The 22,157-nt window shown below is 43.8% G+C and overlaps 1 protein-coding gene across 3 annotated transcripts; it reads left to right on the top strand.

The window, feature by feature from the left end:
- The first annotated feature begins 5,383 nt into the window (after positions 1-5,383).
- Positions 5,384-21,665, top strand: GLMP (glycosylated lysosomal membrane protein). Of its 3 annotated transcripts, XM_054991166.1 has the most exons (9): positions 5,384-5,477; positions 10,242-10,499; positions 12,331-12,528; positions 13,944-14,024; positions 14,740-14,958; positions 17,198-17,475; positions 18,590-18,730; positions 20,672-20,737; positions 21,143-21,665. In XM_054991166.1, the coding sequence occupies exons 1-8, from the start codon at positions 5,391-5,393 to the stop codon at positions 20,694-20,696; spliced, it is 1,287 nt and encodes a 428-aa protein (XP_054847141.1). In that variant the 5' UTR covers positions 5,384-5,390; the 3' UTR covers positions 20,697-20,737; positions 21,143-21,665. The 3 variants fall into 3 exon arrangements, with proteins under 3 accessions (XP_054847141.1, XP_054847131.1, XP_054847150.1); XM_054991156.1 differs by lacking the exons at positions 20,672-20,737; positions 21,143-21,665 and having other exon boundaries at positions 18,590-20,670; XM_054991175.1 differs by lacking the exons at positions 13,944-14,024; positions 20,672-20,737; positions 21,143-21,665 and having other exon boundaries at positions 18,590-20,670.
- The last annotated feature ends 492 nt before the right edge of the window (positions 21,666-22,157 follow it).

Genomic DNA, 22,157 nt, shown 5'->3' with positions numbered 1-22,157 from the left:
GTTAAGCAGCTTGCAGTCTCAGTTTTCAAATGATTTCTGAACTGAGCCACAAAGAGAGGTTGGGTGACAAAGGTTTATCTTTAACCTTTTCAGAAGTGCTGCTACAAGCAAAGATGTGTGAACACCCAGGTAGAATTTAGATCGCTGTTATAAGCCTCATGTGATACTTTCTTCCCAAGGCCTGTTCATAACCCAATGAGTACACGTTGGTTTGCTGTGAAATGATTGTGTGCCCCCATCCCTGTAGTCTTACTACTCATGTATCCCAGGACATGAGATTTTTCTAGGATTCAGTGTTCAAATGAGTAAAGAAATGGGCTGAAGAATTAGGTTGCATCTGTACATTGTTAGATATGGAGCTATTGCTGCATTACAAGCATTCACCTCCTGTCTGGACAAGGCAGTCTAGGATAACTTCATTGCAAATGATTTCTATAGATTAAAGAAATGAGATGCAGCCTTAGCTGACTGAGGAGGGGAGAACAATTGTAACTTGTGGGCTGTAGGCATATATTTTATTATTTGATGTCTTGGGAAAGATGGCTGAAAAATTAGGAAGGGCTTTTTGTTGATAAGATTGTATGTTGTTTACACACTTTCTCCAGTCTCTCAGAAAACATGTTTTTAATGTGCTATAATCAACCTGTTAAAAGGTGACCAACTAGAAATGCTGCTAATGGATTAAGAGTCCTTTAAGAGCAGAGGGCATGAGAGATCAAGTCTTTATTCAAAAAAGGAAACCACTGCAGACCAAGGCCAGATTTAAACACACGACTGGTTGAGCCAAACACCGCTTTCCAGAAGGACTTTGCACTCATTCAGCAGCTCACTTAAACTGGCTTGCTGTCTAGGTACTGTGTAAGTGGAAACTTTCTTACATAAGTGCTTTTGCATTTAAAGTGTTGTATTTAAATTGGGCTTGATGTGGCTTTTACCCTTTAGTTCACCTGTTTTCAAAACCAGAAGTTGCACATACAAACTTGAAATGTTAAAATGTCACAACAACCTGTTGGGCTGAATGCCATGGAATTCCTGATGATTTGTAATATGGATCAAACTAAAGGTGCAGCAGGCTTCATGTGAAGAACAAGAGATCTGTTCCACAATGTCTAGGAAATCAAAGGAAAATTCAAAGCATAGGTAGGAACTCTGAAAGATCAACATGAAAATACAGTATCTGATCAGGGCAAAATAAAAGATGGTAACAATATGCTGATGAACTAAAATAAAGAAAAGATGGAAACAATATACTGAAGAATTATACAGAAGAGATGAAAGAATGACCAAATCCTTCAAAGAAGAATCGATGAAGAGCCTCAATTTTAAAAAGTGAAGTGAAAGCTGTGCAAAATCACCTGGAATAGATGAGATATTAGTAGAGCTATTTCAAGCAAATACGGGGGTGGGGGGAATGGCCCACAGTCTAGAAATGTTCGATCTACATTCCAGTTCTGAAAAAAGGCGGTGCCCAAGATCATAGCAACTATCAGACCACTGCATTAATTTCCCACACAAGCAGAGTGATGCTCAAGATTGTACAACAAAGATTCTCACTATAGATGGAATGAGAACTGCCAGATGTTCAAGCTGGAGTCAGAAAAGGGAGAGGTGCTAGAGTTCATATTGCGAATTTACAGTGGTTAATGGAGTACTCCAGAATGACCAAAAAGACATAAGTTGGTTCTAGATCAAGCCTGAATTCTCCCTAAAAGCTAAAATGACGAAACTATCATACTTTGGTCATATCATGAGAAGACAAAACTTGCTGGAAAAGATGATATTGCTAGGAAAGGTGGAAGGGAGCAGGAAAAGAGGAAGACCCAAAATGAGATGGCTTGTAAAGGAAGCTGCAGCCTCTGGTTTTCTAGATCTCTATAAGTCTGTTAAGGCTGGGATGTTTTGGAGGTTGTTAATAAAGTCAACATAAATTGGAAGCAATTTGACAGCACATAACACACACAGTCTTCCTATGCCCACCCCTGAAGCACAACCCCTCTTCTAATCAATCAAGTCTTATTTTAAAACAAGCTCTCACATTTTCAGTGAACCTCTTGTGTCAAAACCTTCAAAGCTGAAGAGTGGCTAATGGGTGCACTGTTCTGTCTAGAGCACTGATAATATTACTGGATCCAAGAATTTCTGGAGATTGGGTTTTTCAGCTTGTAACAAGGGAGCAAGAGCTTGTTTTTGAACTCGACGAACTCTGGTTAAACATTGAACACTGCTAAGTCTCTGTTTCCACCTACCAATCCAGCTCTGCAAATAAGGATAAACACAAATCCTATGGCACCTAAAATAGTTCCTCTGTGAGCTTTCAGGTGAGAGTCCACTTTTTCAACTGCAATGACTAATAATAACATTCGAGTTATATACCACCCTTCAGGACAATTTAATGCCCATTCAGAGCGGTTTACAAAGTACGTTGTTATCCCCACAACAACAATTACCCTGTGAGGTGTTGGGGCTGATCCAAGGTCACCCAGCTGGCTTCAAGTGGAGAAGTGGGGAATCAAACCCAGTTCTCCAGATTAGTCCCACGCTCTTAACCACTACACCAAAGTGGACCTCAGTATGCTGTTATACCTCTCTGCCACAGGGTGGATTTTCACAAGCATTCTATCACAATGCACTGTGAGTTGGGAAGGGTGCTGAAATTAGATGATTTGAGGAAATTGGTTAACAGTATCTGAACAACCAAAACATAACTGCTGATTATAAGTTTCTGGCACAAATCATAAACACTTAATAGGTAATGGGATTGCAGAAGTTTATGTTGGGTAGGAGTTAATCACAGATTTTTTTGTTTCTTTGAAGTCCCACCTGAACATCTGAAGAAGATGGATCATAGTGTTGAGTGGAGGGTGTCAACAAGTGGACAAGTTCTCAGGAGAGCAGGGGATTCTTTAGATAACTGGAGTGGAAAATCCCCTCACCTGAAACTCAGATCTTGCACTGGGTTATAAATTGCAACTCTACATGCAGGCACTATGCTCTGTATCTTTCCCCTCTGTTTCAAAGCTGTCAGGATATGAGCCATATACTCTTAAAGAGTTTTCTCAGGATATTACTTCTTTCAGGGGTCATGTCGTAGAAAAAGAGCTGGTGGAACTCATTAGCATAACTCATTAGCATATGCCACACCCCTTGCCATCACCGGAAGTGTGTCATTAGTATAACTGATTTGTGTATGCCACACCCCCTGACATCACCTATCCTGGCTGTTTTGGACCCAATCCTGGGCATTCAGGGCTGAAACTGGGCCCAAAATGGCCAAAAAAGGGGCCCAAAATGGTCAGGATCGGGCTGCTGCTGAGTGGGAGAGTGATCCACCACCCGTCAGAGGCCCGATCTGAGCCGTTTCAACCCCAATCCAGGCTGAAACAGGCCCAAAATGGCCGAGTCAGGTGGGCGGGGCCACCTGACATGTGACCTCTTTGGGGAACTGCCGGAACTGCGTTTCTGTGCGTTCCCCCTCGAAATGAGCCCTGACTTCTTCTCTGTATTATGGTGTTAGCACCTAAGGTGTTAGGGAATGGGAAGTTTTAAACCTTGAACCCCAGGTACACAGATTCTCCATCCAATTGTGATGGCTCATCAGATTCTCCCTATTTTCCAACTGCATATCCAAACATATCAACTTCCAATCTGAGCTCAAATTAACTCACGATATTCAATTGATGCAGAGACACAAGTGTCCATACTAAGCAGCTTCATTTACATGGCATCTGGTTTGCCCGAGTGTAAGGGGAGTCCCCAAAGAAATCGTTGGTTCACATCTGCCTTTTGTGTGCTGCCCTTCTTAACAGCACTGGTCATCTTGAGGCAGACCTCCCCAATTGAAGTTTCTTTTTTGAGGCCTGTGGGCAAGAGCATCTCAACTGCCTTTTCTTTCTGGACCAGTCGTATGGTTTTCTCTCATACCATAGACACACGACTTACAGCCTCATTTTAACTTCACCTCACTGGTACATGGCAGAAACAAATGTATTTTTCTTATGGAATACATGCTGGACAACATTCCTCTTTTACACACGTCTTCTTTGTTGTAGCTTTTCTATCCTTTGCCTTAGTAACCATTCCTTTGCTTTTGTATGCACTTTTGACAAAGCCTTATGTTAGATCTTAGAGGTTAAAAGACTGGCATTTACCTATGCCCTGCTGATAGGAGACGGCAAGCCTGACTTCTCTTGTTCAGGGTTTGTTGTAGTCTGGGCACTGATCATTGCTTTTGCTGCTATTCCTTTGTATGTCTATCTTTAATAAATCCTTTTTATAATCAAATAAAGGAATCCATCTGGGGTTACTTTAGAATCATAGAATTGGAAGGGATCTCCAGGGTCATATAGTTCAACCCCCTGCACAATGCAGAAAATTCACAACTACCTCCCGTCCTCAGTGACCCCTGCTCCATGCCCAGAAGATGGCAAAACACTATCAGGATTCCTAGCTGAACAGAAACCCTTCCATATTGGTAATGTTGGTTCCCCACTATATTGGGCTGTAACGTGGGAGGATCAAATAGTCTCCGGTCCCTAGTAAGTTTATCTTCCCACAGTAACAAGAGATCAAAGACTAAACATGGGACTTTCTGCATGCAAGTCACTCAAGCATGGCCTTTTCCCAGTTGGTCCCCCTTCACCAACAAAGTTCCACCTCAGCTGGAAAGAAATCTGTCAGGATTTATGCTGGATCTTGGGAAAAGCTGTTCTTATAGAATTTCTGTTTGTCAATAATGCAATTGTTGTAGGAGCAGAAAGCTGTATTTTGTATTATGGGCACAAATTTTAGGGTTGCCAACTCCAGGCTGAGAAATTCCTGGAGATTAGGGGAGGGGAGGGAGCTCGTCAGGAATTTGATGCCATAGAGTCTGCCCTGCCATATTTCTCTAGGGGAGCTGATCTCTGTAATCTGGAGATCCGTTCTAATTCCAGGAGATCTCCAGGTTCCACCTGGAAGTTGGCAACCCTAAACCCTTTAGACTTGCACAGCGAGGCATTGTCCTCTTCAGGTTCGTCAAGATTCTTCGTTGATGTTCTGCTGCAATAGCTCACCTATACTGAAACAAACCGTCTTTGGTTTGTGTGTTGTTTTTAATGAATATGAATTTTTAATTGTATTTTAATTGTATTTTTAATATGTTGTTATCCGCCCAAAGCCCGCTTGCGGGGAGGGCGGAATACAAATTTGAAATAAATAAATAAATAAATAAATAAAATATTCTCCCTACCTGGAAGGATTCAAATGCATCCTAATAATTTGGCTCACAACTGAGGGCCCTGGCATGCCGCGGCCCCTTTAAGAGGCGCCTGCCTTGCCCTTTTAAGAAAGAACCGGAATGATCAGGTGCTGAGTCATGTGGCCAGGCGTAGAATTGCTACATTGGAATCAACATGCTGGTTGAGAGAAGCTGTGTTTTTCTGCTTCTCCTCTGGCTAGTGGGGACTTTGGCAAGGGATCCAGTGGGCTACAGGCGGAAGGTAGGTTCGGGGACACAGGCAGCTGTCTAGAGGGCACACCTGTTGAGATTTATCTTTGAAGAAGTTTAATTGGTTTATAGATTCAACGACAGTCTTTTCTGTGGCTTTTTTAAAAAAGGTGCTGGGGCTTACACTTGCCCGTGTGTTACGCTGTCCGGGCTGGGAGGCTTATCTCTGAAGCCTTAGTGCATTGAAAGGAAGTAGGCATTGTACAGGAAGAAATGCACTCTGTGTACGATCAGAGGCACTCTCTTCCTTTGTTGGTCTCACCGGGAGGCTGTGGTTTCACTGGAAGTATCCTGTGCGACAGTAGGCCAGCTACTGTTCTTTTTTAAGCTGCTTGAAGAAAAACAGAGAATCACAGAGACTAAAATAAGTAAAACTAAAAGTGGGTGGTGTATTGGGCTGTGAGCGGGGAGACCTGAATTCAGATCTCGGTATGTCCCAGAGCTTGAAGAGAGTGAGTGAAGATCTGGGTGGTTGCCTGTTGCTATGGGCATGCCCCTCCCTTGCCTCATCAGCAATATGGGGCTGGCTATTAATTTGGGATTCTTATATACTGCAAGATAATGAGCCATCTGATTATGCAGCTTTTCTGTCCAAAGCAGATGTTGCTGGTTTTCCCCTCCTCTATCGTGATAAACTGGCGCCTCTTGAAATTTGTTTTGCATCTAGCACTACCTAATTCAATTAGGTCTGAAAAGAACCATGTTTTCCATTATAAAATACAACAAACTGCAGGGCATGAGCTTCTCTGTCAGGCCCTTATACAGTTTCCTGCCTTCCTCTCCCCCCTTAACCCTCCCCCCTAAGCTTCCAGCCTGACAGGGCAGCCTGAGGCACTGAAAAGCTTGCTCGCTGCTAGGGGATGCTTTAATTGGTCCTAATCAAAGATCATTAGGGCTGCTTACCATCTTTGCACCTATTTAAGTGGTACACTGAAAGTGAACTATAAACACTATTGTTATTAGGTGCCTTTGGGCCAGTCACCATCTCCTCCTTGGAGAGATAAAAGTCCAATAAAGGTGTGCATATATGGTTTAAAAACAATGGATGTGTCCCATTTTCAGGGTGTGGGTCTCCAGTCTGAGAAGTCTGGAGATAGCATGTTTTGGGATGAGCCTCACTTTTGATAAGGTTCTGGGGCTTAGCCCAGCTTCAGTGCAGTGCAGATCCTGTGATCTCAGGTGGGGTGCCTCTATGGAGCATGCCAACTCAGTGCATGCCGACCACGGGTTTCTGACACTATGAATTTGCTCTTTGCCCCTTTCAATACAGCAAAACATCCAGAATCTAGCATTAACGTTTATTTACTTGGCATTTGAAATGGACATTTGTCGACTTAGTATTTTTGCGGAAATCTGTTTCAGTTGCAGAGGCAGAAAGAGACTGTGTGAACACACGGCTGTCCTGTGGCTGAAGTTTTATGACTCTTTAAGTTGTTGTTGTTGTTATTTATTTATAGTCATCCTTTCTCTTTCTCACTGATATCCAAGGTGGATTACAAAATGCAAGTGAAAATACAATTATAACTTCTGCTTGCACAAAAAAAAAAGCACCAAAACTTAATTCCCCACCTTGAACCCAGATATATGAATTGGCTGTGTCTTCACAAGGTACACATTTTTCCTTGAGAAACTTACTGCCACAGAATGTGGCGTAATGCTGAGGGTGGATTTTTTTAAAGGATCGCGGAGGACGGAGGAGGAGAGTCTATCAACAGCTATTAGCCCCTATGACTGAATGAGGAGCCCCCATGTTTAGAAGCAGTATACCTCTGGGTACTGAATGGTAGGGGAAGACTATTATTTTGCAGCCCTAGTCATGGGCTTTCTGCAGTATCAAGCAGGCCCCTGGGACGGGGAGATGCTGCTCTAGGTTGACCATTGGTCTGATCCAGTAGCGCTGTTCTTCTAAGTGATTCTGTTTCATTTTCTTCCCCGGCTTCTTCCCTTGAGGCTACCTGTGACAGTAAATTCAATTGGACTGTTCCTTGTCAAGTTGAATCAAAGTTCGTGAAACTACTACAAATGGAATTACCTGTTTGGTGTGAGGCAGGTTATGGTGTTTTGTTTTTTAAGTGCCCTGCCCAATTAAAAGTCACTGAGCGAATGTTCCTTATTTGTTTAATCTCTGCAGTAAGTCAGTTTTGTTTTTCTCAGAGGAAGAAGTAGAACTGCTGAGGTGGTCATTTTTCTTGGAAACGTCAGAGGGTGTGGGCGGGGGGGGGTGCAGTTGGCTTGCCTGTCTACAATGCCTTTGATGCAAGTTAAATGAACAAAGTTCATAAATCTGCTCAAAAGTAATTTCATTTCCTCTTATGAGTGTACTACTACTTGTTCCCTGCTCTTTAACATCTGAAAAGGCAGCTACTGGGACTTCTAGTCCTAACCCTCAGATCTGGTAGCTGTGTACCTAATCCTAGAGGCATACGAAGACATTGTTGGAAGGTGCTCTGTACATGCTCAGGGGCACTTTTTAAATTCACGCTTACTCTTGGTAGGATTTGAAATCCATAGTAACTTAGAGACCAACAAGATTTCTAGGGTATAAGCCTTTGAGAGTCAAAGCTCCCTTCTTCAGATGCATGCTCTTGGTGTGAACTCTAGAGTAGAAAATGGGTGGTGTGACTTTTGGTCAGGAGAATACATCCAGCTTTCGTTGATCAAAATGCAGAAGGAAACCTCAGCTGGGTGAAGGAACAAGCTCATGAAAAGTTCAGATTTCTCTGAACGGATTTCAGAGAATAATAATATGGATTTCTTTACTTCTGGTTTAATGCCCTAGAGCCAGTGACTGCCACCTAGCTTGTGGCAGTGAATGGCATGCAGTCATTATGTCTTGTGAGTAGAAGTACTCTTTTTTCTCAGTTTAAAGCTACTGCCCATCCATCATTGGAGTTCTAAAATTCTAGGTGGAAAGAAGTATATACACTCTCTCAACACCCTGTGTAGTTTTATAAACCCTTTATAAAGTCCTTCCTTGTCACCTTTTTCTTTTCTAAAATAAAAATGCAACAGCAGATGAGAGACCCTGCCACAAAGAATGTGTTGTCCAGATCAGGCTCCTTTGCAGTGATTGTTCCCTGGCCTAGTTCAGGGTGCTTTTATTGATTTTTAAGCCCTAAATATCTCTGGATGCCTCCAATACTTGAGTGAGCCCTTGGCCTGTATGAGCCTGTCTGCTCTCTGAGATCTGTTCTGCCAAGCAACTCTGTAAAATTGGGAGGGATGCAGGACGGGGAGTTTTCAGCTGTTTTTTACGGTGTTTTGGTGTAAAACACCAGAAGATTTTTCTCTTTCTCTTCCACGTTTTTACTTGTACTGTTGAATATTTAATATATACATTTTAAATGCTATTATAATGCCTTGGTGTTTGTCTTAGGGGGGCTTATTTGGGTGGAAAGGTGGCATATATATGTTTTAAACATTGAAAAATGTTTAAGGGCTATGTTCAGGCTGCTGCTGGTGGTTCTCATTTCATTATTGTGTTAGACTTACTACTACATATTCTTGTTCCACCCACAATGATTAACTACTTAACGCTAACATGGACTCTGGTACCAAGGCCTGCAACAAACCAAGAGGCCAACTTTGCTCTTATATAGATCCCAGCAACACCACCAGTGGACCAACAATATCAGCCATACCGTCTCGGGTTCATGCTCCTGCTCATCCTCTAATGTGATTTATGTCATCACCTGTCAGCAGTGCCCTTCCACCCTCTACAATAGACGAACTGGCCAGTCCCTTCGACAAAGAATTAATGGACACAAGTCTGACGTCAGAAACCAAAATATTCAAAAACCAATGGAGAAACATTTTAATCTTCCAGGACATATAGTGGCTGATCTAAAAGTAGCAGTTATCCTGCAGAGGAGTTTCAAAGGGAGATTAGAAAAAGAGACTGCTGAATTGCAATTGATAACGAAGCTCAAAACTATGCATTCACCCGGACTGAATCGATACCTAGTCTTCCTGTCTCATAATTGCCAGTGCTGATTTCTCCACACCTACTACCCCTCTGCATACCCCACCCTATCCAATCATGACTCCTTTTTTCATTCACCTAGGCATGCCATCCCCCCGCTGGGGGTAGGGGATCTCCTCCTCCTGGCCACCAGGGGACGTGCCCTCCTGGGGTGCCCCTCAGGCGGCGCAGCACACCCCCGCACCCCACCATGGCATACTTCCGTGCCCTGCAATAGGCCCATTTCGGGACAAGTTGGGCCCATGGGGGGGTTGGATTCAACCCTTTGGGACGCGTGCACTCCCAGGCTGCCCGCTGGGAGACTTAAGGGACCTAGCAACCCTACATTCACTGGCTATTGTCATTTGGCTTCTGCAATCACCCCAAGATATATGGACAGATGGACTCACATTCCAGGTGTATCTGAAGAAGTGAGCTGTGACTCACGAAAGCTCATACCGTACCACAAATTTTGTTAGTCTTATAGATGCTACTGGACTCTTGCTCTTTTCTACTACCTATTCTTTTTGTATTCCTATATTTAATTTTTAATGGTATGACAAAAGCATAATTGCAAACATTGACTAGAAATACCGTAAAGAGAGCAAGGGAAAAGATAACAAGTTTATGGATCTGTAGACCCCTTCCTCCATGGCCTGTGCTTGGCAAAACTGTTCTCTGTAACCCATTTGAAAGAGGAGTCAATATTGCTAGCCTGATCCTGGTTTGTTATATTAGAGCAGGAGTTCACATACAGGCAACTGACTTAAACTTTGGCACAAATGTCATTTCCAGGTCTCTCTGGAATACAACCCTGGTTTAAACATCTCCTCTGTCAACCTCTTGCACATCCGGGCTGTGGGCAACAATGATACAATCCATTATGTATGGAGCACCATTGGGGCGCCCACAGCACTGCTGGTATACACAAGAAGCCAGAACAGCACCCTTCATGTGAACTGGACCAAGCTCTTCTCTCCCGCTCCCTCTGGAGCCGTCCACGTAGAACCCACTGACAGTGTCCTGTATTCCACAGCAGTGATCTTCTCCAAGGTGTGTTTTTGCAGAGCGTCTGGGAATTGTCAACCTTGTTGACCTTGTGAGCCCTTCTAGAATTTTGAGAGAGAAGCAGGTGCCATCACAAAATGGCCGCCATAAGGACAGGGTCAGTCACAAAATGGCTGCCATTGGGAGGAGCTGGTGGGAAAGCACTTTGCTTCAGGGAAGATATGTGGTTAGGTTTCAATTTCCAAAGTAAGGGAAGAGTTTGCTCCCAGGGTGGCACAGGAAGACACTATCAAGCCCAGAGACTAGGGTTGCCAGGTCCCCTTACCCTCCAAGTGAGGGGGCGGGGGAGACCTGGCTCTTACCTTCTTTCTTTCCTCCTTTTTTCTAGCGCATGTGGCCCCGTGGCTGTGTGGTAACATCACTTCCAACGATGTCACCATGCAGGCGCAAGGGGCACACCTGCTCCACAGCAGGCCAATTTGGGCCTCAGACAGGCCCCATTTGGCCCATTTGCGGCCCAATTCAACCTGCAGCAAAGCACAGGAGTGCTCCCAGGGTGGCACAACGATGTCAGTGACATTGTTGTCGTGGTGTCCCCCCCCCCCGAGCGTGCCCAGGAGGCCCCATTCTGATGCCTTCCTCCCCTGCCATCCAGGTAAGTGGAGGCAGGGGCCAGTGGGTGAAAGCAGGAATCCACTACCCCCACCAGGGGAATGGGATCCCTACCAGAGACATTAATAAGTCTGGGCTTATGACTACATGAAGTGCACACAGTTCCCTCAGATGAGCTTTGCTGGTCAGTCGGCAGAGAGGGGATCCGAAGCTCCCAATTTTCTTCATTTCCATTCTGGACCCTCAAAATTCAGGCAGCAGCCAGGAAACAAAAATGTATTGGGGTGTCATATTAGGGAGTCATTCAGACACAAGCAGGGACAGTAGTGTATGGTGGCAGGGTAGTGATAGCTGTGGTGTGAACATCATTGCTTAGTTCCTGAAATGAGAAGTACGGAGTCTGAGGCCTTCTGTCCAAGAAGATGTTGTCCCTAGTTACTGCTTGTAAACTCTTAGGTTGGAGAGACTGCAATCTCTTGAACCTGATTTTTAATATAGTTAGTTGGGTCTCACAAATACACTTCGCTGGTGGGAAAGCCTCCTGTATTAGGGGAACGTTCCTGGTAATTGATCCTGTGTATTTTTACTCAGAAGCAAGTTCTGCTAAATTCAATGCAACTTTCTTTCAGGTAAGTGTGCATAGAATTGCTATCTTGGGCTCTTGATTTTGCATAAGATAGCATTGGCTATCAGACTTCCTAGCAATGGGTGTTGGAGTTTCCGACCCTACCATGCCATGCAGGACCTATGCAATATTATCATCATGTTGTATCCGTCATTCTTACAACAGTCCTGTAAGGAAAGCCATTGTTACAACCATTATCTTGCTGATGGGATTAATTGGGAGTCTGAGTCTGAGAACAGAGTTTACTTAAGACTACATAGAGAGGTAACAATCAATGGGAGATTTGAACTCGGGGCATCCTGATTGCCCTTTTGCATGTGCTAGCATGCAGATACATTGCATTAAACAGTAGCTGACTTTGTGGTCTTCAATATTTTTCCATGTGACAAATGTGGGGGTTGAAGGGTAGCTGCCAAGGAGCCCTTGCTGGCTGTTTTAAGACTTAAGAGATGCACCAAAGTCTGAGACTGTGCATTTTCTAGCAGACTTATAAAGATGTGCATGCCTGGTTAGAATAGATGTTTTTTAAATAGATGCCCTTATTGGCTCATCGTGATCCTTTGAGATAATGCAAGTCTTAGCAACTGAAATGTGGAAACAAGCTATATGTTCATAGTTTTCTAATGTGGGTATTTCTAGGTGTTTGAGTACAATGGTGCCAACACGTCAGATCTCTTCAAGGTCCCTGCAGATCAGTTCTACCCTACCTACAATTTGGCCAACTTCACCTGGGAAAGCCTTGGTGATAAGATGAACAAGACCACGCTGACAGCTACATTTCGGGGTGCTGCCTCAGGCCCTGAGGGAACCTTTGGGAATGGCAGTATATCCTTCCAGGTAAATAGGGCAACTGAGGGGGGAAACTAGGGAGACCTGGGCAAGGTGGCACTGGGAGGGTGGCTATAAGATCCTTGAACCCCACCCCCCTTTGAAGGGAGGGGGAAAGCTTAACTTTGAGCTGGCCACTCTTTTTTTTTCCCTGTCTCTCTTTCAGCCAAACCTACCTCACAGGGTGCTTGTGAGGATAAAAAGGCAGGGGATCATGTACACTGCCCTGAATTTCTTGGAAGAAAGCTGGGATATTGATATGAGGAACAGAATGTGTGTGTGTGTAGTAGGGGGAACTATTGCACACACACAGGTAATATTAGCCTATTATCTCAAGTCACAGATTTTTTTCATACACTGTGTCAGGTCTGGGTGATGTGAGGGGACAGGGATTCATTGTCTGGGGGGCCCTGGGGGCTCTGAATGAAGCGGAATTTCTTGTCCTTGGCAGTTGGTGTAAGCCCAGAATCCTGAGAATTTTGGCTCTTTTTTAAAGCAATTCTCTAGCCCTTAGGGTTGTCAAATTGGGCCAAAAAGTGTAGAATCTCTACCTGAGCAGGATTTCCATTTATCAGGAAACAGATTGAGTGTCTGAGGACAACTTTGCCATTTCCAAATGCCTGCAGAAGACGAATTTGCATGCATATTTCACTGTACACTGTTTTGTATTTGCACTAATACCGAGCAGAGTTGCCAATTCCACACTGGGAATATAATAAAATTTGGAGGTGAAACCTGAGGAAGGTGGGGCTTGGGGAGGGAACTCAGTGAGATATAATGCCATAGAGTCCACCCTCCAAAACAGTCCTTTTCTCCAGGGGAACTGATCTCTGTAATCTGGAGTTCAGTTGTGATTCCTGGAGATCTCCAGGCCTCACCTGGAGGTTGATAATTCTGGTACCCTTTGCTGGACTTGCCCAATTCAGTTATGAAAATCAAACTGCCTTTACAAGCCTAAGAGATGATCCCTTCTGCCTGCAGCAGTATGGAAAAGAACAATGAGAGGTAGAATGGTTATGTTGTACTTTCTGGGAAGAATGAGGCAAGGGAAATACCCACTTTCTGTTTCTCTTCAGCATGGCCTGAGCCAAGTGAGAGAGCTCAGTAGAGAGATTTTCTTCAAATAAACTGGAACTTTGACCCATCCCAGCTCCTTATTTACTTTTCTATTGAAATACACAAAGCAACTATGAAAGGTAGGACCAGGGCCAGGCCTCACACCGAAGAAAGCATTCTGCGCTTCAAAAAAGCCCCAGATTGACTTTGCTGGGGGGGGGGGAATCAGGATATGCGTACAGGGAGAAAAGCTGCAGAAAAGCCAGGGAAAGATCGATTGAGCAGCAGACACAGCCTTTCTCTGTGCGGAATGCAACAATGAGAAGTAGTTTGGAGACTGAATTGGAGTATTTTGACCGTGTGTGTAGAACTCTGGGGAGAAATTGATGCAGTATGGGGCCGGAACCAGTGAAAAAGCCCCTTGTGGAAAAGACTCTAGTCAGAACATGGTGAGTGAAAGCCTTTACCAGACTGTAGCTGGGTTTCATCTAGGCTGGCCCAACCAGCAAAGTTATGAAGGCAGCAGAGCCAGTTTGGTGTAGTGGTTAAGAGCACAGGACTCTAATCTGGAGAACCAGGTTTGATTCCCCACTCCTCCACTGGAAGCCAGCTGGGTGACCTTGGGCTAGTCACAGTTCTCTGGAGCTTTCTCAGCCCCACCCACCTCACAGGGTGTTTTGTTGTGGGGATAATAGAAACATACTTTCTAAACCGCTCTGAGTGGGTGTTAAGTCATCCTGAAGGGCAATATATAAATCGAATGTTATTATTATTATTATTATTATAAGGCTAGATTGGGCTAGGTAATATTTTCAGGTTGAAACCTGAACCAATGAAACACCACAGAGAAATAAAATACATTATGTTTACTGGAAAGTGAATAAAATATTACTTTAGAGAGCGTGCAGGAAAAAAGGTAAAATAAATAATAAAAACCTAATACCTGACATGGCCGCTACATGAGGTACCTTTTACTGGGGCCCAAAGGTCAGAGGAGCCCAGCCCAGCTTGTAGTCCCCATTACCGTTATCAGCAGTTGGCTGATAAAGCTGTATTCCTAACTTGCAATTAGATAGCACCTTGTCCCTTCTCCTTGCTAGTAGACACACACACAAACTGGAAAGAAATTGCCAAATTATCTTCCAACATTGGCGTCGTCCTCAGGTCACAGCTTATGAAGAGAACAGCCGCGATGCCCGCCTCCCCCGGCTCCTCCACACAGCCAACTGTTCCAAGGTCAACTTTGTCATGAGTGGGGTTGCTCCACGGGGCAACCACTCTCGCTTTGCTCTGGAGATTGTCACAGTGGAAGAGAGAGAGGGGCGCAAACAGCTGGAATCCATCCGCTCCATTGATGACGAGTATACGCCAACGATATTTGAGGTACAGTGTGGGCTTGTTGCTGGAATTGTTTCAATGCCAGGGACTCCAGACCCAGGACAAACAATAAGAAAACCTTTGAAACTTGAAGAGTGCCTTTAGCTATATTAGACTAGGCTCCAAATACTTGAGGTTATAGAAGTTGACTTTCAGGATATGGCATTTGGTGCTGGGCATAGTGATTTCCCGACAAACTTCAACCCTTGTCTGGAACTGACCTACTGAGGAAAGAAACCATAACAAAGCTCTCTGGGGTCTCTCTAGCATGGCAGTTTTCGTGTTGTGTCCCATCAGAGTCTGGGTGACTTGATTTTTGTCTGAATTCTGGGCATGCCACCTGATACCCATTAAGGACTCACAGATTTCACTTTAAAAAAAAATTGCGTTTTTAATCCCATCGTCCTTCAAAGAGCCTGTAATCATGATACTCTATGTCTCTGTTTCACAACAGTCTTGTGATGAAGGTTAAGCATAGAGAGCATGGGTGTAAGTAGCCAGGTGAACTTTTGAGTGGAAATTTCAACCTGGAGTCTGCCTTGTCCTTAGCCACTATATCACACGGGCTATTTTGGATAAAATTCTAGCCCATATGGACCCAGAGATACAAGGCAGTATTCTACCTAGTCATAAATGAGAAACCAACCTATTTCTGCATTCCATAGTTCTAGCTAATGTGACGTCAAAGCTGTGACTGACATGCTTGACAGGCTGCATGGTATAGTGGTTATACTGTCAGACTAGGATCTGGGAGACCCATAATCAAATCTCCTTTCTGCCATCTACTTGGTGATCTTGGGCCAATAACTCAGTCTCAGTCTAATTTACCTCATAAGGCTGTTGTGTAATAAAATGGGGAATGGTTCAACACGTACACTGCTCTGAACTTTCCTTGGAAGAAAGGCAGGATAAAGAGAGGAAAACATGATCAAGTGTTCAGGGAAAAAAGATACTTCCTTTGATCCTCCTGCAATCTTTTGTAATAGTTGCCCAGAGGACACATGCAAGAGCTGATAGTTTTAGGTGTTGATCTGCAGTAGAAGAGCAAGATTTGAGTCCAGTAGCACCTTAACTGATGAGATTTCCAGGGTGTACAAGCATTTGAGAGTCAAGCTGACTTCCTTATCAGGCAATAAACACTACTAACAATTCATGTTCTTGATTTTTGTTTTTAGCCTGGATTTGGAACACTGGCATATGGCATGTTCCTGGGAGGCCTGGAGTTCACTAGAAAGTTTTTGATCATTTTCCCCAGTGAAAATATCAGCCCGATCCCCCCCACCCTGAAAATGGCATGGCCACTACTGAACTATAAATGAGGCAAACAATAAATACTGCTAACTCTCTCTGCTGCCTGAAAGGAGTATCAAATTAACTGATCAGTAGGCTTAACTAGTACTTGGTACGAACGAAGGCTTGACCTATATATGGTAAAATACTCAGGTGGGGTGGATTGAACTACAAATAAATACCACTTCTTTACGGCTTCCCAAGTTTACAGAAAACATTTCCTGAAAGCAGAAAGCTAGCAAATGGCAAGGAAAGGTTCTAACTCATCAACTTCTTGGTGTGCTAGTCTTCTGCTAAGATTGTCCCAAGTTTAAAGGAATGAATCGTATGAGTTTTAGGGGTTAAATTGACATAAGAATGTAATGGAAGGGGGAAATAGTTCTAAAAGAAAAAGGCATTCTTTGTTGTGCCTGCAATGTAGTAGTCCTCCTTTTAGAAGAAGTATTTCCTGCTTCTCCTGGAGGAGGCTATTCGTATTCTAAGGCAGTACTTGCCGTCTTCATTCTTACCATTATTTTTAAAAACATTTCTTCTGATTGATCTGACTGGCTAAGTTTGCAAACCTGTACATGCATCCTTAGATGTCAGTGGGACCTTCTCTCTTGAGACTTCCAAGTAAAGAAAAAGAGGTTTGGGCTGTCCCTGTTGCAGATCTAGTTCTTTGTGTAGGAAACTATTTTAAAAAGTGATTCAGTGCCACCTGTGCCCTGAATCGGTGCTGTCCTTGTCCGCTCAGGACTCTTCTACCTCATTCTCAGAATTTTTGGCAATGTCCAGGCTTCCATGGAAGAGCTTTTCAACAGAAAACATAACAAGGATTTCCTAAAGGAAGAAAACGTTTGGAAAAATCACTGGCCTTTTAAAAATTGTTAAATGTATGTGATGGTGGCCTCCCACCATATTTCTCCTGTCCAATTTGACAGCTGCCCCCTTTTTCACCTAACTCTTGGAGCAGATGGCGCAGTTGGTTTCTGTGCCCCGCAACCACAGCACCACGTCAAGCTTCCTCCAGTGGAAGACGACTGCGTACAGCTCCCAGCATGCTGAACGGGCAGACACCATCCATTGCCAGTATTACCCACTACAGACAACAAACTGCACGGTTCCCAGGTCTAGCATAGCCCATGCCTACTTTGGGGAGGATCTTGAGAGTCACCATGCTATAGCCGCCATCAATATTTCCTTTGGCAGTGAGGATGGCGAGGCCTATGAAGAGAAACGCTACTTGAGTTGGTGAGAGAGCATCTTTGAATTGTTGGGTGTTGTGTAGCTGTATCAAATAAGCTTTAAAAGAATCTGTAGCCTTTGCATGGGTTGTCATGATCCTCCTGGTATTCTTCCAGCCATACACAGCTGCTCAGGAGAAGCTGTCAGTCATAGAACATTGACAGCAGTTTAGGAAGTATAAGATTCTGAGCTTTTTGTTCAGGTGGTTTGGGGCAGAGAGAGAAAGTTCATGTTTACACCTGGTTACAGGAGGGATAAAGTGTGTTTGTAAGAAGATGCAAAAAAGAAGAGACGTTTAAGCAGTAGGGGATCTGTAGGCAGAATAGTTCAAGAGAAAGCATCAAAATGTGTGGAAAGCACTTGGGGAGAGGGAGACAGCAAACTGAACTCCCTGACCGCAAGCATATTACTAAAGAGTAGCCTGCCTCTTCTGCTAGAAACAAAAGAAAATGGCCTTCTTTTTCAGCCACATATTGGCTTCCAAAACTGCTCTCCACAATGCCCTAAAATCCAGCAATATTAAAACTGTAATGTCCAGTAACAAATCTATACAGGTTATTGCCAATAAACTTCTGTAGATGCCCTTGACTGTTCCTGTCTAGATAAAAGGAGAGTTTTAATCGTTTTGTTCAAAAAACCAGGAATGGATCATAGTTTCCATTCCCCACTTCACCCAGTTTTGCCCTTGCCCTTCCAATATAGAGCTGTCAATAATCCATTGCTATTGGCCTCCTCCAAGTACTTAGAGGAAGATACTGCCAATGGTAGAGACCTACCTCTAGTTCCCACCTGCTGAATTTCAGAGAGTAAGAGGATCCTCCAAGTTTATTTAATTTACAAAATTCAGGGTTCGTGTATTCTCCATTATGTAATAAGTGACCATGTGACACACACACACACACCCATTAATATTTGTTTCGTATTAAATAATCAACACTGTCAATATAGATGATACTGTAGAGCATCAAATGAATGATGGAACAAGCGATTCCTGTGCCAAATTTGGTAGTGGGGGAGATTGTGGGAGAGGGAAGGGAGCGACAATTACAAGTTGATCACTAATGAAAGTTTTTCCTCTTTTTCTTCCCCTCGCACCCCGTCCCACTGCCATCCTTTGTAGGTCCGCATTGATCGGATTTGGTGAACCTCCCAAGGACACTTTTTCCACTTTAGTGATTGCAATCCTTGCGGTGGGGTTAGGGACTCCAGTAGTGCTGCTCGTTGGGGGAAGCATCGCTGCATTTGTCTCACGGAAGAAACGGTATTCTGAATATGAACCTATCAACTGATCGCTGTGATGGTTGTTCTGGGCTGTGTGACCAAACTAACTTCAAACTGTTTTCTGGTGTCTGTTCCAAAGGGAAGCTGTTACTGGGATGAGTTGCTTACATTTGCTACAGGGTTGCCTCATGGTGGCATAACTGATCTCTAAATCAGGCTTTCACAGTGGGTGTTCTGGTACCTTTGACATGCTCTGGTATCCTTAATGAGCGTTACGGTGCTGCCTTGGGGCGGGCAGGGATTACTTTCTTGCCCTGACATACAGCTTATTGAGAAGTGAGGTGATGGAGAGCATGTTTAAAAGTTCAGCTGCTTCAAACGACCACTACTTAAGTGTTCACTTTCCAGTGCTCAAGTAATACTTGAAATTTTGCACCACTTAATGAGTTCTCCTGCTTTCAGTTCCATTGACACTTTGGTCCTACGTATAGTGCGTCCAAAGCAGTTGTTGTGCTTGGTTTTTGTTCTTTTTTTTTAAAAAAAAAAGTTAGGAACACTGGACAGGCTAAATTTATTTTCCTTCCTTGCATATATCCCAAGAACTGTTTTGGGCCCTAAGGAAGGTAGAATTTGTGGGCCTCTGTTTCTCACTTCACACAGTCAACTGAAAATGTTTATGTTACTATTATTGGGTTTGTTTGTTTTTTGCCTGTCTATGAAAACTTTTGCCTTAAGAGCAGGCAGAGGGCTTCCCTTATTTTCCCTCCTTCTCCCCTCCCTCCAAAAAGCTGGTTTGGAAATTGTTCCTCTCTTTAGCTTTGAGTTGTATTTTCAGGCAACATTCAACCCCCCCTCCCCCAACCCTTGGCTTAGCCAATAGATAAAAAACTGTCTTGTTAATGTAATGGTTGCATTCATGCAGAATTGCGAATATTTTTGATATTGCTGCTGTAAAATGCCTCATTTGGATGTTGCCGCCTTCTCCAGCTGAGGCTCCTGTATCCTTAAGATATGAAGCTCTTCTTCATGAAGTAATAGCAGCACTTCCTACAGATATGAACTCCTTTTTAAAAAAGCATCCTTTGAGTTCTTCCCCATATGTATACTGTCAAAAGTGTTTGAACTTTAGACAGGGAATGGACATTGGCTATTATTTTTCGTCGTTTTTAAAGAAAAGGCTTACTACTAGTTACGATGTTTACAGGCTGCTGTCCCGTAACGAGAGACAAAATTGCACTGATTATCAAGTAATGCACCTTCTTTATTGTAGAAGTTAGCTCCTGTTTCCCCACCCCCTCAAAAAAAATACTGGTATATTAATAGGTTCTTGACACCACTCTCACTTTCCCCAAGCCTCAAGGCTGGTTTGCTCCATTTGGCCTTCCAACTGTTCTCCTGAGCAGAGGAGGGCTGGATTAGGGCTTCTGCCAAGGCAAGGTTAAACCTTTCAAGCCTTGGTAGGGAGTCAAGTTATTGCAAGCTTGTTGAGTGCTGGTGTCAGCCATTTTGTTTCTCTCCCAGAGGGATACCTTTCCGTGTTGTGGTGCTTAATGTAGGGCTATGAGGCATTGCTACCAGATGGTTAAAAATGGACATGTTTCAGGAACCCTGACCCTGAACTTCCTGGTTCTTAGCAGGGTGCTTGATGGTACATACTCTTCACTAGCCCTACTTATAGCTTCTCAACCAAAGAGTATTTGAGGATCCTGTTTCCTGACACGTTTCCTGACAGTACCAGATGATCTACCATCCTGAAGTTCCTATTGAGATGTGGCCTTCAACTGAGCAGTGGTAACATTTTTATTTTTTTTGCCTATCAGGATGGATGTACTTGCGGTTTCTACTTTGCACAGCATTGTAATGTAGTCAAACTGATGCTTTTCCTTTTTGTGGCTTATGGAGGGGGCGGGCCCCTGGGTTATTTTCTCTCCCATTTTGTCTGTCTTGGACCAATTAAAATAAGTTTATTTTTTTCATACAGTTTTCCTTCAGTTGCTGCATGTTAGAGTTCTAAAGAGAGAATTAACAGAAGCAAAATGTTACCTAGGTAAGCTTTTGGGTCTATGAGGAACTGTGGTAAAGAACTGAGGGATCGGGTGTGAGGGACTATGTAAATTTGGGAATATCTTCCCTTCCAGGATTATTTATTTATGCTCTTTGGGACCTGATCAAACGGCCTCTTCCCCCAGCTTTCAACATTCTGTCCCAGTTGGAGCTGGAGCATACTCCGTCCCAGGATATTTTTTGTCAATTTTCAGTCATACATTTTCTGGGTACAGAGCAAATTTCCAAGTGACATCTGTGTTGTGTGTATTGGGCTTAGTTTTGCTTCTTTTCTTATCCCAAAAGGTGGCAACCAGCCCCTTTTATTATTGGTGCTGAGTTTATATAACCGCCATGTTTAATACCACCTGTAGTTGGTTCCGGCCTAAGTACTTTCCTCTCTGGTTAGGTGTTTCAAGAAAAGTACAATCAAGGTAATCAAGGGAGTACTTTCCCTGCCGAACTGCTGGATATCTTTTAACTTACGAAAGCTGACTGGGGAGAGCGATGCAAGAGTCCTCCAAAATCATAAATGGGGTGTGTGTGTCGTGCAATGAAACCAATTCGTAGATGTATGATCAGGATGCTGGACAAAGCACATAACTGATTTCCTGGATCACACCAAGGGTTCATCTAGTCAAGCATCCTCCAGGAAGCTCATGAAGGTAACAATCCTCCCATTGCTGGTGCTAAGAAGTACAGAACCTCTGAATGTGGGGGTTCCATTTAGTCACCATGGGCGATAGCTGTCAAACTTCCTATGAACGTATGTAATCCTCTTTTATACTCATGGAAGCCGGTCTTGGAATGGCAAGTTCCTTAAGAAAATTATGCTTTGTGCGAAGAATTGCAGGTGTATGTCCTGAATCTACTGCCCGCCAATTGTATTGGGTGACTCTGGGTTCTTCCATAAAAGGAAAAAACGTACTCTCCCCCCCCCCCACTACTTCCTCTGCACCAGTTGTGGTTTTATAAAATTCTATGATGTTCCCCCCTCTGCTGCTGGTTTCACACCTTAGCTTCTCTTCTGCACTTGCAGGGGCTCACAGAGTACGTACAGCTCTGAGAAAAGGTCTCCACTCCTCTGCCGTTTTGAGTTGGGCACATCCTTCGGTCAAGTGACTTTTATTAACTGCTGGCACTACAGTTTTCTGTGGCAAATGTGGGTGTAACCTGGGGAAATCAAGCAGGAGAACCAGACAGAAACTTCCCGCTCTAGTGTTAGAATTGCAGGCTCCTACTGACTTGAATGTTTGTTGATCAGTGAGGCTGTTTCAGATCTGTCCAGAAGGGGTTACTCTCTGGATTTGCATGGGTGTGTAGGAAGGAAGTGAGAGCAGAAGGTATCACATGGCAAGGCTGTGTTGGGAGGAAATTGCAGTTAAAAGATGTGAGATGGGGGTTTGCATTTGTGTTCTCTTTCC

The sequence above is a fragment of the Eublepharis macularius genome, chromosome 1, assembly GCF_028583425.1.
Source record: "Eublepharis macularius isolate TG4126 chromosome 1, MPM_Emac_v1.0, whole genome shotgun sequence".
NCBI classification, from domain to species: domain Eukaryota; kingdom Metazoa; phylum Chordata; class Lepidosauria; order Squamata; family Eublepharidae; genus Eublepharis; species Eublepharis macularius.
This window is presented reverse-complemented; position numbering and strand designations above follow the sequence as displayed.

Excerpts from the sequence above, each read along its gene's own strand:
- GLMP (XM_054991156.1), top strand. The coding sequence starts at position 5,391 with ATGCTGGTTGAGAGAAGCTGTGTTTTTCTGCTTCTCCTCTGGCTAGTG. Across the intron at positions 5,478-10,241 it reads CAGTGGGCTACAGGCGGAAG|GTCTCTCTGGAATACAACCC; the intron begins GTAGGTTCGGGG and ends TGTCATTTCCAG. Across the intron at positions 14,025-14,739 it reads AAGACTCTAGTCAGAACATG|GTCACAGCTTATGAAGAGAA; the intron begins GTGAGTGAAAGC and ends CGTCGTCCTCAG.